Below are 26,222 nucleotides of genomic sequence, written 5' to 3'. Positions count from 1 at the left end.
AAATGATACATCTGATTTACTCTCTACTTTTTTATATACTTTATATTTATTATAATAAAAAGCAAGTTCAAATAAAATCTTTATGTATGGAACTTTTTTATGAAATCTACATTTAAGTTTAATTCAATGATGATTACTCATGCTACAACCTTAAAAAATTTTATCTAGACTAATTCAAAGGAGTTCCTATGATAAATGATTTATCCTTGGAAGAATATTTGTTCTTAAAAACTTAAATAATAAATAAATAAATAATTATTAATTTAAATAAAAAAATTACACATGATCTCACTTTTTTTTATTGGAGTTTATTAAGTATCTTTTAATTGTTTGGAATTTGCTTTTTACTTTGGATTTATTTTTGATTTTAATAAAAATTTGATGTTTTTATTAATGAACTTCCATCTAATATATGTTTTAAAATTTATTGTATGATATTATGAAATTTTTTCAAATAGTTATTTTGAGAGTAATATTTTAAAAATAAATCTCAATCCCTTACCTAAAATCGACTATTAGTTTGTAACTTTGAATATAACTACTAGAACGAAATGATAGAAAAAGAAAAAGTAATCAATAGCAATTTATGTAATCTCTATAGCTATTTAGAGATTACTATAATAGGTTTATAAAATATATAAGTATATTTTTATTATCATTAGAGTAAAAGCTGCTTTTTCACTTTTTTGCAGGTTAATTGAAATAAAAGGATTTTTATAAGAAATAACTCTACAATAGTAACTAAACATTATAGTAATAGTCCAAAGACTGACAGTATTATTGAAAAGGAAACTATAGATATATATGGTTATAATTTTCAAATAAATTCTCACGAATTCCCAATAGTATAATTGATTTTTTAGTTCACTATAGTAATAACCATAAGAGTAAATAGTTATGCATTCATTCAATTTTTATTATTTCCTATATATTAACCATAAAAATATTAATGGATAAAGAGTCCAGAAGCATAAAACTAGTAATGAAAATAGGTATAAAAATTAAGAAGTAGTTTTATCTTTGCATGGGACTGAAAGATCTATAGAGTTATATTATTAATCTCCTATTTATACACATGTTAAGGCTTTTGAAAAATAAGCTATTTGACTAATCTAGAAGAAAATAAAATTAATTTGCAAAAAAGTAAAATAGTGATATATCTTTGGAGTTATATTTGTGAACTCTTGTTATATTTTAATAATAGCAGGAACAGTTATAAGCAAAATCAAAGGAAGTAAAAATTAGGTAAGACTTTTAAACAGTATATAACTTGTACTTTTTATCACATGAGCACCGAAAATACAATCTATACCTAGTGAAAGCTATCTACCTGTTTCTCCTACAATATCACCCAATACATTTAAATTTATAGGTATAGCTTTCGGCTACGGTATGATCAAAGAAGATATTTGGTAATAACTTATAAGAATCTTAATATAGAAGCCAGAATAATCTCTTATACTATTCCTACTTATTGGTAGTATTTTCATAGCTCTAAGATAATAGCATGTCTAAACATGCTTAAATTACTTTATAAATATAAAAAGTGTATAGATAAAATAAATCTCTAATAATACTACTTTAACTATTATGTAAAGCCATTAGATAGCTAGAGTATCACATATTTTGCATACACCTTTTGTGAGAGACTATGTATAACGATTTCCATTCCATACTTCTCCTAAAATATCACATTGTTAACAAATTGGACCAATGTAACCTTGTATGCAATAATTAATGCTTTAAGGGTTTTGAGCTTAACACTAACCTATCGATGAATCGCAGGGAATAATCTGATCTGTTAAATTATTTTATCTCCAAAATCCATTTTTTAGCTGTATGTTACTTCCTTAACAAGTAAGAGCAGATGCAGGACAGTTTTTGCATTCGTTTTTTATATTAGGATCATTTAAAGATTATTGATACAAAGTGGTAGGATCAATAAGCTAGTAAGTTCCTAATAAGCAAGATTTACAAACCATAATATACTTACTAATCTATTAGACGATCTCTCCTTTTATACATTTTCTAAAATCAATAGAAACTAATATTTAATACTTGTCTATAGAGTTTTAATTTATATTAAAGCTAATTGAAAAATATTAATATGTATTTATTATTCCTAATATTTAGAGGCTTGTTAATTCAAAACATTAGCTTACTTAATTATATTATATATAGTTAATGATTTTTTCTCCAATAAGTTAGGTTTTATCTTAATTTAAAGCCTCTACTTATATTTAAATATTCTAAATTTCTTGACCAATACTATCAGGATACATATTTTGTTGTAAATCATCTTTAGAAAAAGAAAAATATCTCTAATAGTTGTCTAAAATAAAAATCTTTAATTATAAATTACCTCCACTTTAAAAATTTTTAATATTTATGAATTTTTAATAGTTTTTCTATAAATCAGTAGGGATTATTGAACTATTTTAATTTAATGCAAAATAGTAGCCATTTTGCGTTGCTTAATCATTAAAATTCTCAACGGATATATTTTAAAGATAAGTTGCTGAATCATTTCCGTATAAATCAGCTTTGTTTTAGAAAACATTTTTATAAAAAGGAAACTGCTAAGGTATTTTCAATTAATTGCCATCAGTTTAAATAATTCTTAAACCTCCTCCAATTAAAGCTTTATTTTTACTAATTTAAGTAATTTTATCAAATAATAAATAGCAACTATTAATATTCTCAAATATTAAAGCTCCTCCACTTCCTAAAGCAGAGTTCTCCATAAAAAAAGATTAAACAATTTCTATTTTATTCAAAATATTTTTAAAATAAATAGCTCCTCCATCTTAAGCTTAATTTTAAGTAAAATTGCTAACTTAAATCTTTGCTTATTTTGAACTTTTAATTTAAAAGCTTCCATAATTTTATTAATAAATGAGATTTGTTATTTGCACAAATGAACTTTGCAATAGTATAATTTATTGTTGAGGTAATTTATTTAGTTATATTTGTACTTGAGAAAAAGATATTTCATCACTTATCAATATTATTTATTGATCATTTTATGTAAAATTGCTAAAAGAATAAATTATTGGCAGTTAACTATTAGACTAAATCAATGAATTTGTAATTGCAATTTTTTGACATCCAAAAAACATGATCAGAGAAATATTATCTAAGATTTTGTTTTAATTATCAATTAAATTTGAGATTATTTACAAATTAGAAATATTGATGGTATTTATTTATTAGAATGAAGATAGTAACTAAAGATTAGTATTGGAAAAAATATTTATATCATCCAGCATAATACTATCAACATTAGTAAATGAGAAAAGTGACACATAAGATAATGAGGTTAAATTAATTTTAAAAACATTTAGATTATAGATAAAGATTTCTGAAATATTATAAAAGTAAAAAAGAGAGCTTTTTTGTTATTAATAAGTGCTATTACACAACTTCAATTACTAAATTTGAATATTTTGAAAAATAACCTTCTATACATTAGATATTTGAATTTAATTAGTATCTATACACTAACTGCTTATATTGACATTCTAAAATATTACTTATTTTGTTATTTAATTTTAAACAATATCAATATTTTGAAATGTTTCATTCTATAGGATAATTTAGAAACCAGATAGTTCTAATACTTAGAGATAAAATTAGCTAAAAGTATCATTATAAAAATTTAGATTATTCTATTATGAGTCAAATGGAGAAACTAAAAATTTAGAAATATTATTGTTTGTTTAATAAGCATATTAATAAACATTTTTTAGATAGTTACCTGGTATTTATAAATAAATTTAGTTTGACCAATCATTCTAATTTACTGTTTATGAGCCATATTTTGTATAAATTATTTATTGTTTAGGAGTTATAGAAGACACTAATAGTTTAATTTATTCTAATTCATTACTAGAAATCAAGATGGAGCAGTCATTAATATTTTAACTTACATAGATATCTAGACTATAATTATTTTCAAACACTCCTGTTTAATGAAGTCCGTATATCTTTAAAAAATTGTTTGAAAAATCATAAATATAACCTAACATTCTAGGATAGTTATAAAACTGCTAAGATATTAACAAGCTTGTGCTTCCTTGAATCAAAAACACTTCATATTTTCCAATAAAAAAAATAGCAATAATATAATCATTAACAACTGTATAGTCAACTATTTGGTCATCCACAAGATTTCTTTTAATAACTGTTATTAAAGATATTCTTGAAGATAAACAGTAAATATTTAGTTGGGAAATACATGAAGTTATTATAAACTTTTGAGTTAATCGTATTTAGTTATCTTCTTAATTTGTCTATATTAAATACTTTTCTATTTATTTATTAGTGATATTCCAAACATATGCTTTTTTTTATCCTCTAAAAGCAAATAAATATCTTAAATAAGTAGAGTCAAACGAGAAACTTTACAAAATCTATTGAGAATCTTCATTTACTAAAGTAATCAAATTCACTTCTTAAATTAAATTTTTATTTGATAAATCTATTACTAATAGTACTCCTCCGTTAGAAACTGCATAAACTTGTTATGATAATTACTAACTTTCACAAATTATAATTTTTATAATAGAATTATTTATTAAATCCGAATTTTAGATTTAATAAAATTATAGAGATTAATCAAGTAAGTTATATTATAATACTTGCCCATTACTAAAACCTACTACTAAAATATTTTAAGACTAATTTATTTAATAACTTGTAACAAACTAAGAGCTATTAAACTAAATTGTATGTAGAACTTTTGATGTTAAAATATCAAAATGAATTATTTTTTTATCATAAGTCAGTACTATGTTTTCTATTATAAATTTATAAAAACTTACTGATTTGATTTACTGAATATTAGCGATTTAATTTTTTAGTTTATATTACTGGTATTATTAGTATAGTAGTATCTAATCTGATAAACCGATGACTAGTGTATCAGTATTACTATAATATTTTATATCTTTAATTTAAGAATTATTTAATTCAAACTCAAATTTGATGAAGCTTTAGGAGTATCTAAATATAACATTATCATCATTAAATATCAAGTAATCTATTTACTAATTACTTATAGGAATTGCTGCAAATAATTGGTTTGCTTCATTAAGTTGAGATACGTATTCAACTCCAGAAATACTATAATCAATTTAATATATTGTATTTGTACTAAAAACTAATACATTATTATTTACCCGATCATAAGAATAACCAACAAGAGTTTCGTTTCTATCAAAAATTTCAGAAATTTTAAATATATTCTAGACTGGATAATTTGAATATAAATCATAAACATAAAAATTACCATATGTATCCAAGTACATAAATTAAGATGAATCTATATCATATGTTATATCCAAAATATCTCCGATTTAATTAGAAGAAAAAGCTCCTGAAATTTAGGCAATATTTTATAATGTATTAATATCATAAATATAGAGCTAAGAAAACGATGTACCTGTTGGATATAATATTATTTATTATAAAAAGTCGATATACACATAACTTTTTATAAATGATCCAGAAGGTCCAGGAATAAAATTAGGCATTAATTATAAAGTAATCCGATTTACAAAGTAAATACCTAAAATATTTATATAATAAATATATTTTAGTTTTTATAAATTAATTAATTAATAAATTACATTCATAGGATTAGAATACCATAAACTAAGAGTGAGGTTTTGAGGAAATAAATTGATCAGTATTTGTAGTTTAATAAGCTTCTTTAAAAATTCCATTAAAGCTATACACTTAAATTTATTTACTGTAAAGGTAAATATTATTATAAGTTTCATCTAAACCCATCGAAATTAGACTAGTCAAACCAAATATTTGTATATTTTAAATAATTTTATTTGTATGCTTGTCAATTATCATAAATATTTGATTAGATGTAATACAAAATATTAATTGTAATGAATTTTTACATTTCTAAAATAAAATATTTTTGTTTTCCTCAGAAATTGTGGAATTATAGCTTAAATCTTTATTTAGTAAATAGAAGCTTGAACCATAAATATAAAATTAGTCTGTTTAATTTTCAAAGAGAAAATCATTTATTTAATTCATATTTTAAAAATAAAATTTATTATTCTAACCATTTACATAATTTACCAATAGGACTTGTTAATAATTTGAGCATATTAATATTTAATTATTATTAATCAACTTAAAAGATGTAAATGGAATACCACCTTCTATTTTTTTGGGAACTATTTCCTCAATCAGTTTATTAGTAAACATATCAAAAGAAAATATTTTATTTTTAGTTCTAATAAAATATAAACCAACTTATGTACTTTGGATGACTTCTTAAAATTAATCAGCCGAATCAAGTTGAGGTATCATTTGTTAAGTTATTAATTAAGAGTATTTCTATAATTTTATTTTATTCACATATGTAATTCCTGTTTCACCACCAAAATATTTTAAGCCATTTTCTAAGTTAATTTAGCTTTAAGTATATATATCTGAACTATCATTTATGTAGTCAAGATTACTGATGTAAGTAATATTTCTATTTATATCTACTTAAGTTTCTATTAGAACAGTGAAAAAATTTAACTCAAAAATTTTATAGAATTGATAAAAACTATTTCCACATTAATTAACAATTTTTATAGGTTAAGTAATATGCATGTTAAAATTTTATTTTACCTCTATTTGTATTTTAGAAAACTTTTATACTAAAAAAATAGAATATGTTTTACTTTAAATTGATTTTCCATACAGAGTATAAACAGAATTGTCATTTATTACTCTCTATATTTACTCTACTGTTGAAATTTGAATATTTTAAATTTAATCAATAGGAGAAAGTGATAGATCATAGATTTTAAAAGAGTTTGAACTGTCAAAAAATGTTATTTCTTCAATAGTAAAATTATTATTTATAAAATCTAATTCAGAATAAAAATTCTTAAAAGCTTAAAATTAAATAACTTAGTTAATTAGTGGTATGCTTTTAATCAATTAGGCTGTGGAATTGTTTATATTTATTTAATAAAGACAAATCTATTGCTATTTATATAAAACTATTTATAAATCATTATTCAAAGCAAAATTTAAATTATTCTTTGAAAAATCAGTTCCACAATCCTCAAATAATTTTAAAAATTAAGAAGAATATATTTAAATACAGTTGTTTTAATTGACAGCCAGCATATTATAATTGCATGCGAATTAGATAGAATTCGAATTATAGCTAATTTAGTTTACTAATATTTATTGATAAGAATCAATAAGCAAAAGTTATGAGTTAGTAAGTGCTACAATTCTATTATCAAAAAATCTATCTAACAACAAACAACTTGTTGAATTAAAATTCTTTTTTTAAATTAGACTTATTTTATTTTCAATAGAAGAATCGTAAAAAATAATATCACCGTTTTAGTGACAAGTGATAAGAAGTGGCGGTTTATAAATTAAGAGAACAAAATTAACTTTTGAGCTTGGAGTAGGATAATTCATTTGAAAATTTTCAATTATTTTATTATCAAGCTGATTTTGTGAAAAACTACTCTATTTTATTATTTAGATTTATCTTTCTGAAAGAAATACTAATTAATGAATGAAGTCAAGTGATTATTATTTTTAAATGTTCGTTGAAATTATGATCTTTTTAATGACCTATTAAGGGTAATTTAATTAAATAACTTATTGATTCTAAATAAATTAATCTGATTCTTAATCAAAATCAAAGATTAATAAATTATAATTTCCTTGTAAAATAACTAACTGTTGAAGATTTTCAGAAAAATTAACTGTCTCAAAATCATTCAACAGTTGCTAATCTTTAATAATAAAAATCTATTATTGAGTTGCCATTTGATATTATATTATAGATTTTTTAGTGAGTATTACAATATTCAAAGCTGTTTATTTTTGAAAATTTTGAAACACCAAAGCTTTTTAAATATCCGGGATAAGTAATTTAACATCTAGAGTTTTATTTATAATATCAACTTGTAAAATTCCATTTGAATATATTATTAAATATATTTCTTATTATGGCGAAAGCAAACCTAATAAATTAGTCAGTTATTATTTAAAACTAAATGGAGTTTAAATTTACAAAGATAAGCCATTCTAAATAGAAACTGAAATTTAGTAAACAAAGCAATTATCTAAATTACTTAAAACTAGTATATTACTTGCTGCATTGATTTATTCACCATTATAGCTAATCGCTTAAGGAATAGAAAAAGAAAAGGTTTAATTTACTTAATCATATACTACTTAAATGATTATGCTACTTTATAAAATATTATATGCTAAAATATACTAATCTTAAATATTGATAAATTAAGTTTAAGAAGTCATTGAAATACTTTACGAAGATTATCCATACTATCTCTATTCGTTCACTATTTCCCATTGAGACAAAATTGAATTACTGCTTATTACTAAAATAAAACCATTTATATTTAATATTTTTAGATCATTACTATCGTAGTAAAGGTTTTTAATTAAGAACATATCAGTCATATTGTATACTGAGAGAAATCCTGATTGCAAGGCGATGTAATATTAATTTTGATATACAAAAATATCTTAAGCTTATCCAGAGTTGATAAAGTTTTATTAAGTTAAGAATGATGTAGAGCAGGTTAGTTTCTTAGTACATAGATTAGTTTAAGGTTCCCCTAAATATAAAGGGTTACACACTGATACACAATCACCTTTTGAATCACTGTTTTAGTTAGCTTGTATTTAAAAATAGAGATTAGGGTTGCATTAAGTGTATTAGCAAATACCAGTTTCTTATTACAATTGATAGCCTTCATAACACTAACTGCATGGTGTATTTTAAATCTAATTATTACAACTTTAACATCCTATTTAACATTTTTCGTTTTAACCTTTTACATGCAGGATTAATATAATTGACATAAAAGACACTCTTTTAAAAAAATGTATTGAAGCCATTTTTCCTTTAATTGCTTTATTAATTTATATACTTTTAGTTCTACTTATTGTTAGTTATGTCTTTTAAAATTTCTATTTAAAAATAATCGCCAAATAAGTAATTATAATTAATAAACAAATAAAAAAGAAATTTACTTTAAAATAATTATACTTGAAAAGCCATAACAAATTATATGATAAATAATAAATGCTTTAATAATTGAATCAAAAATTAATAATAGGCATTTTAGAAAAGCTTCAACCAAGCTAATAATTTAATAGTAATATAATGGAAAGGTTCTATTCTATTTTTTGAAATGTGAATACAAATTTTATTTATTTAATTATATTAAGTAAATATTTTTTATTTTTGTTATAATGAAATTTATAATAGAAAATAAAATTAAAAATAATTAAAAGATAAAGTTTTAATTATTTTGATTCTATCTATTTTCAACATTTTAAATGAAAAAAATAATGCCATTTAATTAATTAATTAATAATAAAATATAAAATATTATTTGTAAGGACTAATAAAAGATATTAAATTTTATAATTTAATATAAATAAATGTCATTTTTAAAATATAAAAGGTTAAAAATATAATTGACATTTACAATAATTTTAAATTTCTTTTGTTTTAAAATAATTAGTTAGTTTGATAATTAATTAATTTATCATCTTAAAAATACGCATTACTTATTTATTTGATGATTCATATTATCTGGATTACAGTATGACTTATTAATAATAAATTTTATTTCGTAATTAAGAAAGGATTTTTTACTAGTTTGAATATATATAGATATAAAGTAAAAAATATTATTTTCTTTAATTAATAATGAGCACTAATTTTCGCTCTCTCATTTTAAACAAATTCTTAAAAAATATTAAAAGAAGTTAGTATTTCATAATTAAAAAGAGGGACTATGATTAGTTTAATGAAGTAAAATTAAAGTAAATATTTAAAACTCTAAAAATGGGTACAAATATAAGATATAAATATTATTTCTTATACTGATTTTACAAAAAAACTAGAATTTTTTAGAATTATATAGCAAGTAGAAAGAAGAAATAATTAGTTGTCTATTTTATAAATTTTTTATTTAAGATTTTAATCTATTCTTTTAAGAATAGATAGTAAATAGTTCGTTTTATATTTAATTAGTAATATCTGTTAATAATTTTTTCTAATTGATCATCGTATTAATAGATGTATTAATTAACTAAAGTAACAACCTTAGTTAATAATATTGAATAATAAATTAATATAATACGATATCTACACAATATTGATATTAAACACTAATAGTATAACAAACGATAAGAGTTTATATCTTTCAATTTTATCTTAATATAAAAATATTTGATAATAGAATAAGCCATTTTAAAATTTTTGTAAAAAAAGAAATTTAAGTAGTCTTCTATTAAGAACAATTTTTATCATTTACAAATTTAAACATATTTTATTTTTAGATTAACCATATTTCTTTCTGTTTTATAGATTAGGTTATTTTTTTTATTTAAATTCAATTACTTTAAATATTGAAATATTGTAACAATCTAAATGGTTTACAGAGTAGTAAATCAAAAAATAAAAAATCAAATTTTGAGGGTTTGATATATTTAAAATTAGTCAAATAAACTTTTTTAATTCAAAGATTAAATGAACATATTTTATTATTTTCTATTATATATTTTTTATTATAATTAAAAAAGGCTTTATAAATAATTAGCCTTTCAACTAATCCATGTATTAAAAACATAAAATCTTAAAAATTAGTTAAAGCTTATGTGTTCAAAAATAAACAAAAAATTTGCTGTCAAAATTTATTTTAAAATAAAAAAATAATTTTTTAGAATCTAAAAATGTGTAACATATTATTTTAAACGGATTTTTTTATTCTAGTTTAATTTAAACGTTTTAAGATCTGTACTTAAAAGTATCATTTATAATAATGGATTGATATGTAAACTGTAATCTCAAAAAAAATGAAAATTGCTATTTGAATAAAACTTCTCATCAAATAAAATAAATTTAGTGCTTAATTTAGATAAATGTTATAACGAAATAATTTTTTGTTAAAATTTATAAGAAATTTGACACTACTTATTCATTAGCAAAATAATTAAACAAATAAACAAATTAATCCTCTTTAAAGTAGATTCTGATAAATTTTATCACTACTGATTTATAAATAATTAATTATTATCAACTTTTTTAATCCTTATAACTGTGTAGAAATATTCTATTATACAATAAGATAATTATTCTAAGTAGAAAAACAATATTTAAGATATAGCATTAAAATATAAATTAAAAAAGGTAAATTTACAATAAAAATATAAATATTAATAAAATGCCTGGCAGCAATTATCATCATATTTCAGATTTATCTCTCTTCTTGAGAGTTCAAAGTGTTTGTGTTGGAGGTATTTATATAGGCTATTCGATTTCAGAGTTACTATTCAATGTTAATTATATTTTAAGTAAGAATGGTATTGAAATTTTTGATATGTCTGATCCAAGTAAACCTTTGACAAAAGCAGCTCGTTATATGCCTCTACTTATCGGCCCCATAATTTGTGTATCCGGTTTCATTGTTTCTTATTTCATTCCTTTTTTTACTACAAAAATTGAAAGACGCTAATGCATGATTATTTCAGATCTCATTTACTTACTTGCAACTATTTTCACTTAACTACCAACTTGGGAACTATTCATGATATCTCGTCTTTTAATGGGTACATCATGTGCAATTGATCTTATAGTAACTCCTTTATATATCCGTGAAATATCACCTGATAATATGGCTGGTAAAACAGGTTGCCTGTTCTAAGCAAATATATTTATTGGTGGAATCCTTGCTTTTTTAATGTAAATTCCAGTTGACGAGTTTACTAGCAATGACTAACCTATTGGAAATAAATGGAGAATTGTTTTTGTCTTTCCTGCTATTTTGTCACTAATAAGAATAATTTCAATTCTTGTATTTTACAAAATAGATACTCCTTACCATTACTATAGAAAAGGAGATTAAGTTTAAGGCAAGGAAGCCCTATAGTAAATATACTAAGAGAAATATGTTCCCCACTTTGTAGAATAGCATTAAAAGTCGAGTTGTATAGATGTCCCGGACCATTAAGCCATTAATTAGCGTAAGATAGTAGAACAATAAACTCTTTAGTCAGAAGCAGAGCAAAAAATATTTAAAACTGATATCTAATAGAAGGTAGAAACTATAAAATAATATGAGAATTCATATAAAAATCGTTTGAGGGTAGGAATAGTAGTAAATTTTTGCTAACAAATGACTGGTTGTATAGCATTTATAGGTCTTTCAAACATTGTGATTGGTCAAATTTCAAGCAACTATGAGCTTTAACGCTGCATAATTTTGGGAACTTATTTTTTCCTTCTCTTTGTAGCTGTTATAGGAGTGACATTTAACAGAAAGTTAGCTCGTAAGAAATATTTAGTTGGAGGCTTCTTACTATGTTCAGTTTTTTAATTTATTCTTGCCATAATTAGTAGCAAGAGTACTCTAAAAGAAAATATTACACTTTAATTTATATTTCTCCTCTTTATATTTTTCTTTTATGCTGCATATAGCTTTACTGTTGGTCCTGTTACAGTAATATTAACCACAGATATTCTCAAAGATAGAGGCTTAAGTTATAGCATGATGGCATTTTGGCTTGGAATTTTCTTTTCATTAATATTGTTGATCAATCCTTATCAATATATAAATCATATAATTTATGGCTCATTTGCATTCTTAGGATTTCTATTTTCAATAAACTACATTGCTGAAACAAGATGGTTAAATTTTAGCAATATCCAAGAGCTTTACAAAGACACCGAAAATGACTAGCATGAGAGAATATATAATGAATAAATTAACCTAAATAAAAACCTTGAACTTTAGAATTTAAATGTTTGAATAAACATATAAATGCATAATATGTATCATGTATAATTCATAATTTATTTTTTTTGAAAAAATAATATTTTTACTTACTTTATCTATTTATCATAAAAATATCAATTAGAATTTAAATATTAATAAATTTTTGTGAATTTTCGATCATCAAAGACTCTTTAATTTAAAATTTGTTGAATACACTTTTTGATTGAACATAATTCATTCGAAAGTACAAAAAAATAAAACACAAAAAAATCATATTAAAAATAAAAATGAAATACAGATGTTTATAATAAAATAAAAATAATATAAAAAAGGCACAATGTTCTAAATATTTGTAGAATAAAATAATTAAAATGTAATAGAAATACTTAAAAAATATTTGTCATGAAAAAAAAATAAAAAATTTGAGCAATTTTTGTTGATTTATTTAGATTATTAGGAGTCAAATTTTATAGATTAATTTGTTTCTTCTTATTTTATTAGAGTCTGTTTAAGCAGATATTGTAAATATCAATTATCTTTTACTTTTCTTTCTAGTTATTTTTACAAAATGGAATATATAAAGTGAAACAATATAAAGATTCACTATCGTTAATTACAAATATTAACGAAATTCAAAAGTATTATTAATGATGAAATATTAAAAATAAATTTCGAAAATGAGGTAATATACTGTTTGAGGTATGTAGGGTGGGGATTTCCTTTTTAATTCGAATGCTTTTCTATTTAGAATCTTAAGTTAATAATTTAAAATTAAAATTTGGCTTTTTTTCTATTTTTGCAAAGATAATTAATTAAAAGTTTGTTTTTTATTATACTTTACTTTTAATTCTGATAAATTATGTAATAAGACTTTGCCAATTATGCTGTATAATATTTAGAGTATTTAATATATACTACTATATTTAAAAAATAAACAATTAAATAAAAAATAAATAATTCGATTATTATAAATTTTAATAAATAAATTTTTTTAAAGCTTTTTCGAAAACATTCTTAGGTAAAATAGAAGGTTTTACAGTTCATATATATTTGAATGAAATATTAACTTAAACCTTATTTTTCTTTCTATTTTTTCAATTCGAATATTTTAATTAAATTTTAGGAATTTACAGCAAAAATTTAATTTTTGGAACCAAAAATTAAAATGCTCTCCTTGATTTTTAATTAAAGGTATATCTGATAAATTCTGATTTAAAAAAGAAAAAAAAAAATACATAAACTGCCATTTTGTCATTTATATATTAATATTTTTACAAACTCCGCTAATTAAATATATCCAATCAGCGGAATTTTAAAACCAGGAACAGCTGTATAAATAGGTAAATTGACAATAAAAATATTAATAAAATGCCTGACAAAAATTACCATCATATTTCAGATTTATCACTCTTCTTGAGAGTTCAGAGTGTATGCGCTGGAGCAATTTATCAAGGCTACACAAATATAGAGTTGTTATTCACTGGTGCATATATTTTAAGTAAGAGTGGTATTGATATTTTCGATATGTCTGATCCAAGTAAACCTTAGACAGAAAATGCTCATTATATGCCTCTACTTATTGGGCTAATAATTTGCGTTTCTGGTTTCATCGTTTCTTATTTCATTCCTCTTTTTACTACAAAAATTGAAAGACGCTAATGCATGATTATTTCAGATCTTATTTTCTTAATAGCAACTATTTTCACTTAGCTACCAACTTGGGAACTATTCATGATATCTCGCCTTTTAATGGGTATAACATGTGCAATAGACCTTGTAGTAACTCCTTTATACATCCGTGAAATATCTCCTGATAATATGGCTGGTAAAACAGGTTGCCTGTTCTAAGCAAATATATTTATTGGTGGAATCCTTGCTTTTTTAATGTAAATTCCAGTTGACGAGTTTACTAGCAATGACTAACCTATTGGAAATAAATGGAGAATTGTTTTTGTCTTTCCTGCTATTTTGTCAATAATAAGAATAATTTCAATTCTTGTATTTTACAAAATAGATACTCCTTACCATTACTATAGAAAAGGAGATTAAGTTTAAGGCAAGGAAGCCCTATAGTAAATATACTAAGAGAAATATGTTCCCCACTTTGTAGAATAGCATTAAAAGTCGAGTTGTATAGATGTCCCGGACCATTAAGCCATTAATTAGCGTAAGATAGCAGAACAATAAACTCTTTTGTCAGAAGCAGAGCAAAAAATATTTAAAACTGATATCTAATAGAAGGTAGAAACTATAAAATAATATGAAAATTCATATAAAAATCGTTTGAGGGTAGGAATAGTAGTAAATTTTTGCTAACAAATGACTGGTTGTACAGCATTAACAGGTCTTTCAAGTGTTGTAATTGGTCTAATTTCAAGTAACTATGAGACTAAACGCTGCATAATTTTGGGAACTTATTTTTTCCTTCTCTTTGTTGCTGTTTTAGGAGTGGCATTTAACAGAAAACTAGCTCGTAAGAAATATTTAGTTGGAGGCTTCTTGCTATGTTCAATTTTTTAATTTATTCTTGCCATAATTAGTAGTTTCAAGACTACTCTAAAAGAAAATATTACACTTTAATTTGTCTTTCTGCTCTTTATATTTTTCTTTTATGCTGCATATAACTTTACTGTTGGTCCTGTTACAGTAATATTAACCACAGATATTCTCAAAGATAGAGGCTTAAGTGATAGCATTATGGCAAATTGGCTTGGACTTTTCTTTTCATTTATATTGTTGATCAATCCTTATCAATATATAAATCATATAATTTATGGCTCATTTGCATTCTTTGGATTTATATTTTCAATAAACTACATTGTTGAAACAAGATGGTTAAATTTTAGTAATATCCAAGAGCTCTACAAAGACACCTAAAAAGACTAGCATGAGAGAATATATAATGAATAAATTAACATACATAAAAACCTTGAACTTTAGCATTTAATAACTTCAAATGTTTGAATAAATACGTTAAAGTATATAATTTATATTCTACTTTTGTATTGAAAATATAATATTTTTGCTTCCTTTATCTATTTTTCATTAACAGATAAATTAAAATTTAAATATAAATAAATAAAGTTTTGCCAATTCTCATTTATAAAAGACTCTTTTTAATTTTTAGGTTAAAAAATATATATAAAATAAAAATTAAATGCATATATTTAGGATAAAGTAATTAGTGGAATTTAGTGTTTAATATTTTAATTCATAGTTTAAAATAACAAAATAAAGGTGCAGCTTAGTATCCTAAATATTTATAGCATATATAATTAAAATATAAAAGAAATAAAAAAATATTTGTACTGATAAAAAATAAAAATCTTAACAATTTTTATACATTTTTCCTGTAATTAAAATATCACGAACTGAGTAGGTACAGATAGTGATATTTCATTTAATTTTTATGATTTAAAGCTAATATTTTAATGGAAATTTATTTTAAAAACATTTTTACTTCTTGAAAATCTACCTAATGTTTTTTAATATTTTTTTTATATTTAATACACCAAATAATAATAGCAATTTTTTTCATAAAATTTATTAATTTGAAGTAATGTTGTAAGTGGGTAGGTTTTAAGTAAAAAGAAATCACAATTTATATTTCTAAATAAATATTAATATTTTTTATATTATATTCATGATAGCATCCATATGGATCTGAATTCAAAATTATAATTCCTTATTTGAAATTAATTATAAAAAATCTGATATTTTTTTATGTAATAATAAAAAATTTATATTTTAATGTGATATTATTTGCTTTTTCATATATTTGTCTGTAATCAAATCAATATTATATTTTTAAATAAATTAGCAGAAAAATATTAGTAGAAAATTTATTATAACCAATCATATTTTAATTTGAATTATCATTTTTTATTTTTCTGCCTTACAAAGTTTAATATAATAGAAAACATTCAAATTAAGTGAAATTAAAATATCATGGTGAGAATCTTTCTATTTTGTGATTTAAATTTTTTTGATTAAACTTAAATCATCTTTTCTTATTTCTATGTAACAATAAATATTTAAATATATGAAGAAATGGCTATCAATTAATTAAAAAGGAAAATGAAAAATAGTTGAGCTTTTGTTTTTGTTAATTAGATTAAAAGTACTTTTTAAATAATTTTGATTAGGATTTTTAATCAATTTGCATTAATACTGATTAGAAAAAATTTATAAGCAAATATTGCAAAAATAGATTTATCAAATCTAAATTTATCTATTTTTATAATACTTGACGAATCTATTTTAATGAAAAAGGATATAAATACTAAAATATTATTAAAATTTAATGCAATTTATCTAAATTTAGTAATTATTACCTGCATTAATATTTTATACAATATTCAATTAAAAAATTTTGTCTTTTTAAAGTTTAACTTTCAAGAAAGTGCTTATATAAATATTAACAGTAGTATATAAAGATAAAATTAAATAAAAAATATATATTTAATAAACTTTTTTAACTAAAAGATTAAATGAACAAATTATATTCTATTATATATATTATTATATTTTATTTATTTATACTTCTATTAAAAAAGTTTATGTAAATAAGAAACCATTTAACTAATTCATGTATTAAAAATATAAATCTTTAAATTTAGTTAAAACTTATGGGTTCAAAAATAAACAAAAAGATTTTTGTCAATATTTATTTTAAAATAATAAATGATTTTTAGATTGTAAAAATATATAACTAATTATTTTAAATTGATTTTTGTTTGCTAATTTGATTTATTTTTTAAGATCTGTATTAAAAAATATCATTTACGCTATTTTCATACAAGATTAAACTTTCTTTAAATGTGTAAGAATTCATAAGAAGATTGTAATCTTAAAAAAAAATGAAAATTGCTGTTTGAATAAAATTTATCATCAAATACAATAAATTTAGTGCATAATTTAAATAAAACTTGCAACTAAATAATTTTTGTCAAAAATATAGAAGAAATTTGATAATACTTAATCATAAGCAAATCATTAAATAAATTAATCCTCTTTACAATAGATTCTGTTTAATTTTATTACTATTGATTGGTAAATAATTAATAATTCTCAATTTATTGAGCCTTATATCTGTGTAGAAGTTTTCTATTACTTAATAAGATAATTATTATAAGAATAAAAAAATAGATAGGATTAAGCTTAAAAATATAAATTATAAATAGGTAAATTGACAATAAAAATATTAATACAATGCCTGGCAAAAATTATCATCATATTTCAGATTTATCACTCTTCTTGAGAGTTCAGAGTGTATGCGCTGGAGCAATATATCAAGGCTACACAATGGCAGAGTTGTTATTCACTGGTGCATATATTTTAAGTAAGAGTGGTATTGATATTTTCGATATGTCTGATCCAAGTAAACCTGAGACAGAAAATGCTCATTATATGCCTCTACTTATTGGGCCTATAATTTGTGTGTCTGGTTTCATCGTTTCTTATTTCATTCCTCTTTTTACTACAAAAATTGAAAGACGCTAATGCATGATTATTTCAGATCTTATTTTTTTAATAGCAACTATTTTCACTTAACTACCAACTTGGGAACTATTCATGATATCTCGCCTTTTAATGGGTATAACGTGTGCAATTGATCTTGTAGTAACTCCTTTATACATCCGTGAAATATCTCCTGATAATATGGCTGGTAAAACAGGCTGCATCTTCTAAGCAAATATATTTATTGGTGCAATCCTTGCTTTTTTACTGCAAATTCCTGTTGACGAATTTTCTAGCAATGACTAACCTATTGGAAATAAATGGAGAATTGTTTTTGTCTTTCCTGCTATTTTGTCAATAATAAGAATAATTTCAATACTTGTATTTTACAAAATAGATACTCCTTACCATTATTATAGAAAAGGAAATTAAGACTAAGGCAAGCAAGCTCTATAGTAAATATACTAAGAGAAATATGTTCACCACTTTGTATAATAGCATTAAAAACCGAGTTCTATAGATGTCCCAGATCATTAGGATATTCATAAGCGCAAGATAGCAGAAAAATAAGGTCTTTAGTCAGAAGCAGAGCAAAAAACATTTAATTTCGATATCTAATAGAAGGTAGAAATTATAAAATAATATGAGCATTCATATAAAAATCGTTTGAGAGTAGGGCTAGTAGTTAATTTTTGCTAACAAATGACTGGTTGTACAGCATTAACAGGTCTTTCAAGTGTTGTAATCGGTCTAATTTCAAGCAACTATGAGACTAAACGCTGCATAATTTTGGGAACTTATTTTTTCCTTCTCTTTGTTGCTGTTTTAGGAGTGGCATTTAACAGAAAACTAGCTCGTAAGAAATATTTAGTTGGAGGCTTCTTGCTATGTTCAATTTTTTAATTTATTCTTGCCATAATTAGTAGTTTCAAGTCTACTCTAAAAGAAAATATTACACTTTAATTTGTCTTTCTGCTCTTTATATTTTTCTTTTATGCTGCATATAATTTTACTGTTGGTCCTGTTACAGTAATATTAACCACAGATATTCTCAAAGATAGAGGCTTAAGTTATAGCATTATGGCAAATTGGCTTGGAATTTTCTTTTCATTTATATTGTTGATCAATCCTTATCAATATATAAATCATATAATTTATGGCTCATTTGCATTCTTTGGATTTATATTTTCAATAAACTACATTGTTGAAACAAGATGGTTAAATTTTAGCAATATCCAAGAGCTTTACAAAGACATATAAAAAGACTAGCATGAGAGAATATATAATGAATAAATTAACATACATAAAAACCTTGAACTTTAGCATTTAATAACTTCAAATGTTTGAATAAATACGTTAAAGTATATAATTTATATTCTACTTTTGTATTGGAAATATAATATTTTTGCATCCTTTATCTATTTTTCATTAACAGATAAATTAAAATTTAAATATAAATAAATAAAGTTTTGCCAATTCTCATTTATAAAAGACTCTTATTAATTTTTAGGTTAAAAAATATTAAAAAAATAAAAATTAAATGCATATATTTAGGTTAAAGTAATTAGTGGAATTTAGTGTTTAATATTTTAATTGATAGCTTAAAATAACAAAATAAAGGTGCACTTAGTATCCTAAATATTTATAGCATATATAATTAAAATATAAAAGAAATAAAAACATATTTGTACTGATAAAAAATAAAAATCTGAATAATTTTTGTTTTTTTATTATTAGAGTAAACTTTTTTAGTTTATTTTTTTTCTTCTTTTTACTTTTTGAATCTGCTTAAGAAAAGATTGTAACTTTAAATTACCTTTTCTAATCTATTTTTTTTCTTTCTGGTTATTCTTACAAAAAGGGAATATAAAAAGTGTAAAACAAAATAAACAATGATTAACATTAATTACAAATATTAACAAAATTCAACAGTACTATTAATGATGAATTATTAATATTAAGTTTTTAAAATGAGGTAATATTTTGTTTGAGATATATAGGGTGGGGGTTTTCTTTTTTTAATTTTAATTATTTCCTATTTGGAATCTTAACTTAATAATTCAATAATTAGATTTGGCTTTTTTCTATTTTTGAAGATAATTAAAAGTTTGCTTTCACTATCCTTTACTTTTAATTCTGATAAATTATATATTAGTGATTTTGTCTATCATGCATTCAAATATTTTGAGTATTTTATATATTCAACTATATTTTAAGAAATAAATAATTAAAAACAAAAATAATTAACTTAAAAAAAATAAATTATTCGATTATAATTCATAAATGTAAGTAGAAGAATAATAACATAAATCCAATTTTTCATTGCTCACAAGAGTTTAAAGTGTTTGCGCTGGAGCTATCTATCAAGGTTATGCCATGTCTGAAATGCTTTTTACTGGTGCTTATATTCTAAGTATGAATGGAATAAATATCTATGACGATGATTTACCTGATAAGCCTGAATCAGTGAAAGCACGTTATATGACTCTCTTAATTGGACCTATCATATGTGTTTCAGGATTTCTTATATCTTATTTTACTCCGCTATTCACTACTAAATTCGAAAGGCGTTAGTGCATGATTATATCAGATCTAATTTTTTTGCTTGCAACTGCTCTCACTCAAATTGAATCTTTGTATGTATTTATGATTGCTCGTCTTTTGATGGGAATAACATGTGGAATAGATCTAATGATTACTCCTCTTTACATTCGTGAAGTATCTCCTGATAATATGGCATCTAAAACAGGTTCACTCTTCTAAGCAAATGTTTTTGTTGGAGTTATCGTAGGATTTTTAACTTCAATTCCAATGTAAAGTTTTGCTAGTAATGATTAGGAAATAGGAAATAATTGGCGTTTTGTGTTTGCTTTTCCTGCTTTTTTCTCTATATGGCGTCTTGTTGTCCTAAAATTTTTTTATAAGGTTGACACACCTTACTATTACTATAGAAATAATAACTTAGATAAAGGAAGAGAAGCTCTAGAATAAATTTTCAAACCAAAATATATTTTATAGCTAGAATAATAATATTTGGCCCCAGGATCAATAGATATTTAAGAAATAAAAACTACTCAGCAACTTACTCTTAATCAAAACGTTGAAGCAGTAAATGCTAATTATAACTCCGTTTTGAGTGAAGAAATTAAGATAATAGAAGACTATGATTAGTCTTACAAAAACCGTTTAAAAGTAGGACTTGTAGTTAATTTTTGCTCACAAATGACTGGCTGTACTGCAATGATAGGTTTATCGCCTGTGATTGTTGGGCTTATTACTAGTGATTATGAAATTCAACGATGCATTATTTTAGGATCATATATTTTCCTCTTATTAGTTGCTACTTTAGGTGTTGCATTTAACCGTAGATTAGCTCGTAAGAAATATATAGTTGGTGGCTTTTTAGTTTGCTCAATATTTTAATTTGCTATTGCTTTAATTAGTAGCTTTACTACAACCCTCAGCTAAAATTACACTCTATAATTCGTCTTTTTGCTATTTGTTTTCTTGTTCTATGCTTCTTACAGTTTTTCTGTAGGTCATGTAGTTGTTATTTTGACATCAGATATCCTTAAAGATAGAGGTTTTCACTACAGCATTATGGCAAATTGGCTTGGACTTTTGATTTCTTTCTGTCTTTTGGTTAATCCTTACTAATATATCAATCATATTATTTATGGTTCATTTGCTTTTATAGGATTTTTATTTTCAACAAAGTATATTATTGAGACAAAATGGCTTACCTTTAGCAACATTTAAGAACTTTACAAAGATATTCAAAAAAATTAGCATGAATAGCTTTACAAAAAGCAAACTAGTCAAAAAATAGAAATTAAATAGAAATTGATTTCTAACCAAGAAATAAATTATTGATTATAATAAACTAAAAATTATAAAACTATACTTGTAATTTTTATTATCCATTAAAGTATTCTATTTTTTTAAATTTTTTATTTTTCATCAATAAAATTTATTAATTTGAAGTAATGTTGTAAGTGGGTAGGTTTAAGTAAAAAGAAATCACAATTTATATTTCTAAATAAATATTAAGATTTTTTATATTATATTCATGTTAGCATCCATACGGATCTGAATTCAAAATTATAATTCCTTATTTGAAATTAATTATAAAAAATCTGATATTTTTTTATGTAATAATAAAAAATTTATATTTTAGTGTGATATTATTTGCTTTTTCATATATTTGTCTGTAATCAAATCAATATTATATTTTTAAATAAATTAGCAGAAAAATATTAGTAGAAAATTTTTTATAACTAATCATATTTTAATTTGAATTATCATTTTTTATTTTTATGCCTTACAAAGTTTAATATAATTGAAAACATTCAAATTAAGTGAAATTAAAATATCAAGGTGAGAATCTTTTTATTTTGCGATTTAAATTTTTTTGCTTAAACTTAAATCATCTTTTCTTATTTCTATGTAACTATAAATATTTAAATATATGAAGAAATGGCTATCAATTAATTAAAAAGGAAAATGAAAAATAGTTGAGCTTTTGTTTTTGATAATTAGATTAAAAGTACTTTTTAAATAATTTTGATTAGGATTTTTAATCAATTTGCATTAATACTGATTAGAAAAAATTTATACTCACAGCAAATATTGCAAAAATAGATTTATCAAATCTAAATTTATCTATTTTTATAATACTTGACGAATCTATTTTTATGAAAAATGATATAAATACTAAAATATTATTAAAATTTAATGCAATTTATCTAAATTTAGTAATTATTACCTGCATTAATATTTTATACAATATTCAAATACAACAAAATCTAACAATTCTATTGATAAAAAAAGTATGTCGCTTTTAACTTAAAAATAAGGTATATATATTAAAATATTTATTAATAAGTTATTAAGTAAATTTTTTAGTAAACTATTTGAAAATGAAATATACAAATTGAGTATTTGATCTATTTCAAATTCAATTATTTATTTTTATCTTTATTAAATTTTTTTATTTACAAAGTACAAATTTATTAGGAAATTTTTTCAAGAAATACATAAGTAGTAAATTAAATACATGTAATGTAAATTCCACTTAAATATTTAAAAAGAAAACTCAAAAATTCATGGAAACATGTTATTCAAGTATATCTAATAAATAACTCTGGCATATTTGATAATAATAAACATATAAATAATTTTGGCTTTTACTTGTTTACTTTGGGTTACAAAGTTGGTAAGCTTTTAACAGAATTAAATTGATGCATCAGATATATAAAAATATTAATTAGCTTTATTACCAAGTAAGATATAATTTCTTAATTTAAATATACTTAACTCTTTAATAATCCAAAACTTTATCTTCACAACATTTACACCAAAAACTAATTAATTTTATTTAGTTTCGTAATAAAAATGTAATAGAGCTAATAACGCTAATTTATAAATTAGGCATTTATTTAATTTATAATATATAAATACATTAAATTAACAAAACTTATAAAAAAGCAAAAACAACAATTAAATCAACAAATCTTTATTAATATGGCTGGAAAAAAGTACACTTTAAAATCAAATCTATCTCTCTTTTTAAGAGTCTAAAGTGTATGCGCAGGAGGTATTTATTAAGGTTATGTTTTAACTGAAATGCTCTTTACTGGAATGTACATTCTAAGTATGAATGGAATTTAGATATTTGAAGAAAGTTAGAATGAAAAATAATTAACTGAACAAACTCGTTTGCTTTGTCTTTTGATTGGACCTATTTTTTGTGTCTCTGGATTTATTATTTCTTATTTCATTCCTCTCTTTACTGCAAAAATTGAAAGGCGCTAATGCATGATTATTTCTGATATTATTTTCATAACTGCTACAATTCTAACATAGATTCCCTCCTTGTATGTATTTGTAATAGCTCGTTTTCTCATGGGAGCTACATGCGGAATAGATCTAATAGTAACCCCTCTTTATATCCGTGAGATATCTCCAGATCACATTTCTTCAAAAACGGAGTCTCTTTTCTAGGCAAATATTTCACTTGGAATATTATTAGCATTTTTTAACTAAATTCCAATGGAAAATTTCACTGATAACGATTAAGAAATTGGTAACTACTGGCATTTTATCTTTCTATTTCCTGCTATCTTTTCTATAATAAGATTGCTTTCTCTAGTTTTTATATATAAGAAAGATACCCCTTATTATTATTACAGAAAAAAACAATTAATCCAAGGAAGAGAAGCCTTAGAATTAATCTACTAAGATAAATGCATACTCGAATTAGAATAATAGTATCTTGTACCAGGTTCTTTTGATATTAATGAAATATAAACAGAACTACAAATTGGGTCATGTTAAGATGTCGAAAGCTCAGAACAAGCAAATAATTTCAATTCTTTAGTAAGCGAAGAAATCAATATAATTTAAGATTATGGTAAATCTTATAAAAATCGCTTGAGGGTTGGAATACTAATTAATTTTTGTCAAGAAATGTCTGGAGGAACTGCTGTAATAGGTCTCTCTGGGTCAGTCATTGGACTTCTAACAGACAATCCTGAAATGGAAAGATGCTTGATTCTTGGTTCTTATGTTTTCAATTTATTTGTATCTACTTTAGGTGTTGCCTTTGACCGTAAGTTAGCTCGTAAGAAATATCTTGTAGGAGGATTCCTACTTTGTTCCATATGTTAGTTTATTATGGCCATAATTAGTAGTTGTTTTAATAATTTGAAGGAAAATCTAACTCTCTAGTTTACCTTTTTCATGTTCTTATTATTCTTTTATGCATCATTCAACTTTACTATAGGTCCTGTTACTGTCATATTGACTTCTGACATTCTAAAAGATAGAGGTTTCAGTTACAGCATTATGGCAAACTGGCTTGGCCACTTCTTTTCCTTTGTATTGCTTGTCAATCCTTATCAATATATTAATCACATTATTTATGGATTTTTTGGCTTTTTAGGCTTCTTGTTTTCAATGAAATATATTGTTGAAACGAGGTGGTTCAACTTTAGCAATCTTTAAGAAATTTATAAGGATATATAAAAAAATTAATAATAAAATTTGAAAGTAAAACCTACTAATGAAAAAACTACCATTTAATAAAATTTACTTCAAAATAGTGATTAAATTCAATGATTTTGAGTAAACAAATAATAATTTAAATACATTTTGAGAATAATTTTTCTATTTTTTTGATAAAGATAGATTTATGTTTCTTTGAATATTTTTATAGAAATTTGATGTAGTAAATTTCCTATTATAACTTGATATTAAAGATATTCAAGTAAAAATCTATTTTATGTTTATTATAGTTATTTATGTTTTACAAATATCTTTTAATTATTATTATTTCAACGAACATTTTTATTTACTTTTTTAAAAAGATTTATCAATCTTAATATAATTAATATTACTTATTAGTAAAACAAGATTTTAAGAGCATTCAATTTTATAAATCCATTTTAGATATTTAATGAAGATATCAATTAGAATTAATTGTTTAAGATTTAGTGTATCTTTGTTTAATTTAATTATATTATATTAATTAAAAGATAAAAAACTAAATATTATTTTTTTATTATTAAGTTAACAATATTAAAATAAAGTATTTAGATTGAAATGGATATTCTTTAAATCACTTAAGAGTTAATATAAAAGGAGAAAAGTTATCAATTTGTTACTGAGGAGAGCTTCAAACCTTCATATCCGATTAAAAGAAATAATTAAAGTCAAGAAAGTTCTTAAAAAACATCTATTTTTCGTTCAGTTAAATAATACTTTGGAAGTAATGATTAAACTCAATTAAAAAAAAGAAAGAATAAAGTAATAGAAAACGAAGCAGCTAAAGTAGAACTTGAACATTATACTGAAATGATAGATGAGAAATGTGAAGAGAGCACAGAGGAGTAAAAAAATTAATTAAGCTAATAATTTATATGTAAGAATCTTTTCATTTGTTAACAAATAATAACC

General features: G+C 22.5%; 7 protein-coding genes across 7 annotated transcripts; 5 read left to right on the top strand and 2 right to left on the bottom strand. All coding sequences in view use genetic code 6, as the record gives it.

Annotated features, from left to right (window-relative positions):
- On the bottom strand, positions 1 to 5,783 carry TTHERM_01125310 (transmembrane protein, putative; the record flags this gene model as incomplete). The annotated part of the gene is made up of 3 exons (XM_001030159.2): positions 1 to 231; positions 281 to 1,529; positions 1,581 to 5,783. The coding sequence occupies 3 exons, from the start codon at positions 5,781 to 5,783 to the stop codon at positions 68 to 70; spliced, it is 5,616 nt and encodes a 1,871-aa protein (XP_001030159.2). The 3' UTR covers positions 1 to 67.
- A 2,432-nt stretch (positions 5,784 to 8,215) lies between these two features.
- On the bottom strand, positions 8,216 to 8,880 carry TTHERM_01125300 (kinase domain protein; the record flags this gene model as incomplete). The annotated part of the gene is made up of 2 exons (XM_001030158.2): positions 8,216 to 8,271; positions 8,319 to 8,880. The coding sequence occupies 2 exons, from the start codon at positions 8,878 to 8,880 to the stop codon at positions 8,216 to 8,218; spliced, it is 618 nt and encodes a 205-aa protein (XP_001030158.2).
- A 2,375-nt stretch (positions 8,881 to 11,255) lies between these two features.
- TTHERM_01125290 (MFS transporter) lies at positions 11,256 to 12,839 on the top strand (the record flags this gene model as incomplete). Its single annotated transcript, XM_001030157.1, has 1 exon — positions 11,256 to 12,839. One exon carries the CDS (start codon positions 11,256 to 11,258, stop codon positions 12,837 to 12,839), a length of 1,584 nt encoding a protein of 527 aa, XP_001030157.1.
- Positions 12,840 to 14,174: 1,335 nt separating this feature from the next.
- On the top strand, positions 14,175 to 15,770 carry TTHERM_01125280 (MFS transporter; the record flags this gene model as incomplete). The annotated part of the gene is made up of 1 exon (XM_001030156.1): positions 14,175 to 15,770. One exon carries the CDS (start codon positions 14,175 to 14,177, stop codon positions 15,768 to 15,770), a length of 1,596 nt encoding a protein of 531 aa, XP_001030156.1.
- Positions 15,771 to 18,017: 2,247 nt separating this feature from the next.
- TTHERM_01125270 (MFS transporter) lies at positions 18,018 to 19,613 on the top strand (the record flags this gene model as incomplete). The annotated part of the gene is made up of 1 exon (XM_001030155.1): positions 18,018 to 19,613. One exon carries the CDS (start codon positions 18,018 to 18,020, stop codon positions 19,611 to 19,613), a length of 1,596 nt encoding a protein of 531 aa, XP_001030155.1.
- Positions 19,614 to 20,549: 936 nt separating this feature from the next.
- TTHERM_01125260 (MFS transporter) lies at positions 20,550 to 22,139 on the top strand (the record flags this gene model as incomplete). The annotated part of the gene is made up of 1 exon (XM_001030154.1): positions 20,550 to 22,139. One exon carries the CDS (start codon positions 20,550 to 20,552, stop codon positions 22,137 to 22,139), a length of 1,590 nt encoding a protein of 529 aa, XP_001030154.1.
- A 1,650-nt stretch (positions 22,140 to 23,789) lies between these two features.
- TTHERM_01125250 (MFS transporter) lies at positions 23,790 to 25,385 on the top strand (the record flags this gene model as incomplete). Its single annotated transcript, XM_001030153.1, has 1 exon — positions 23,790 to 25,385. The coding sequence occupies one exon, from the start codon at positions 23,790 to 23,792 to the stop codon at positions 25,383 to 25,385; it is 1,596 nt and encodes a 531-aa protein (XP_001030153.1).
- Positions 25,386 to 26,222: the final 837 nt, after the last annotated feature.

Source organism: Tetrahymena thermophila (assembly GCF_000189635.1).
Source record: "Tetrahymena thermophila SB210 genomic scaffold scf_8254380, whole genome shotgun sequence".
NCBI classification, from domain to species: Eukaryota; Ciliophora; class Oligohymenophorea; order Hymenostomatida; family Tetrahymenidae; genus Tetrahymena; species Tetrahymena thermophila.
Note: the sequence above shows the minus strand (reverse complement) of the source record. Positions and strands in the feature narration are given on the sequence as shown.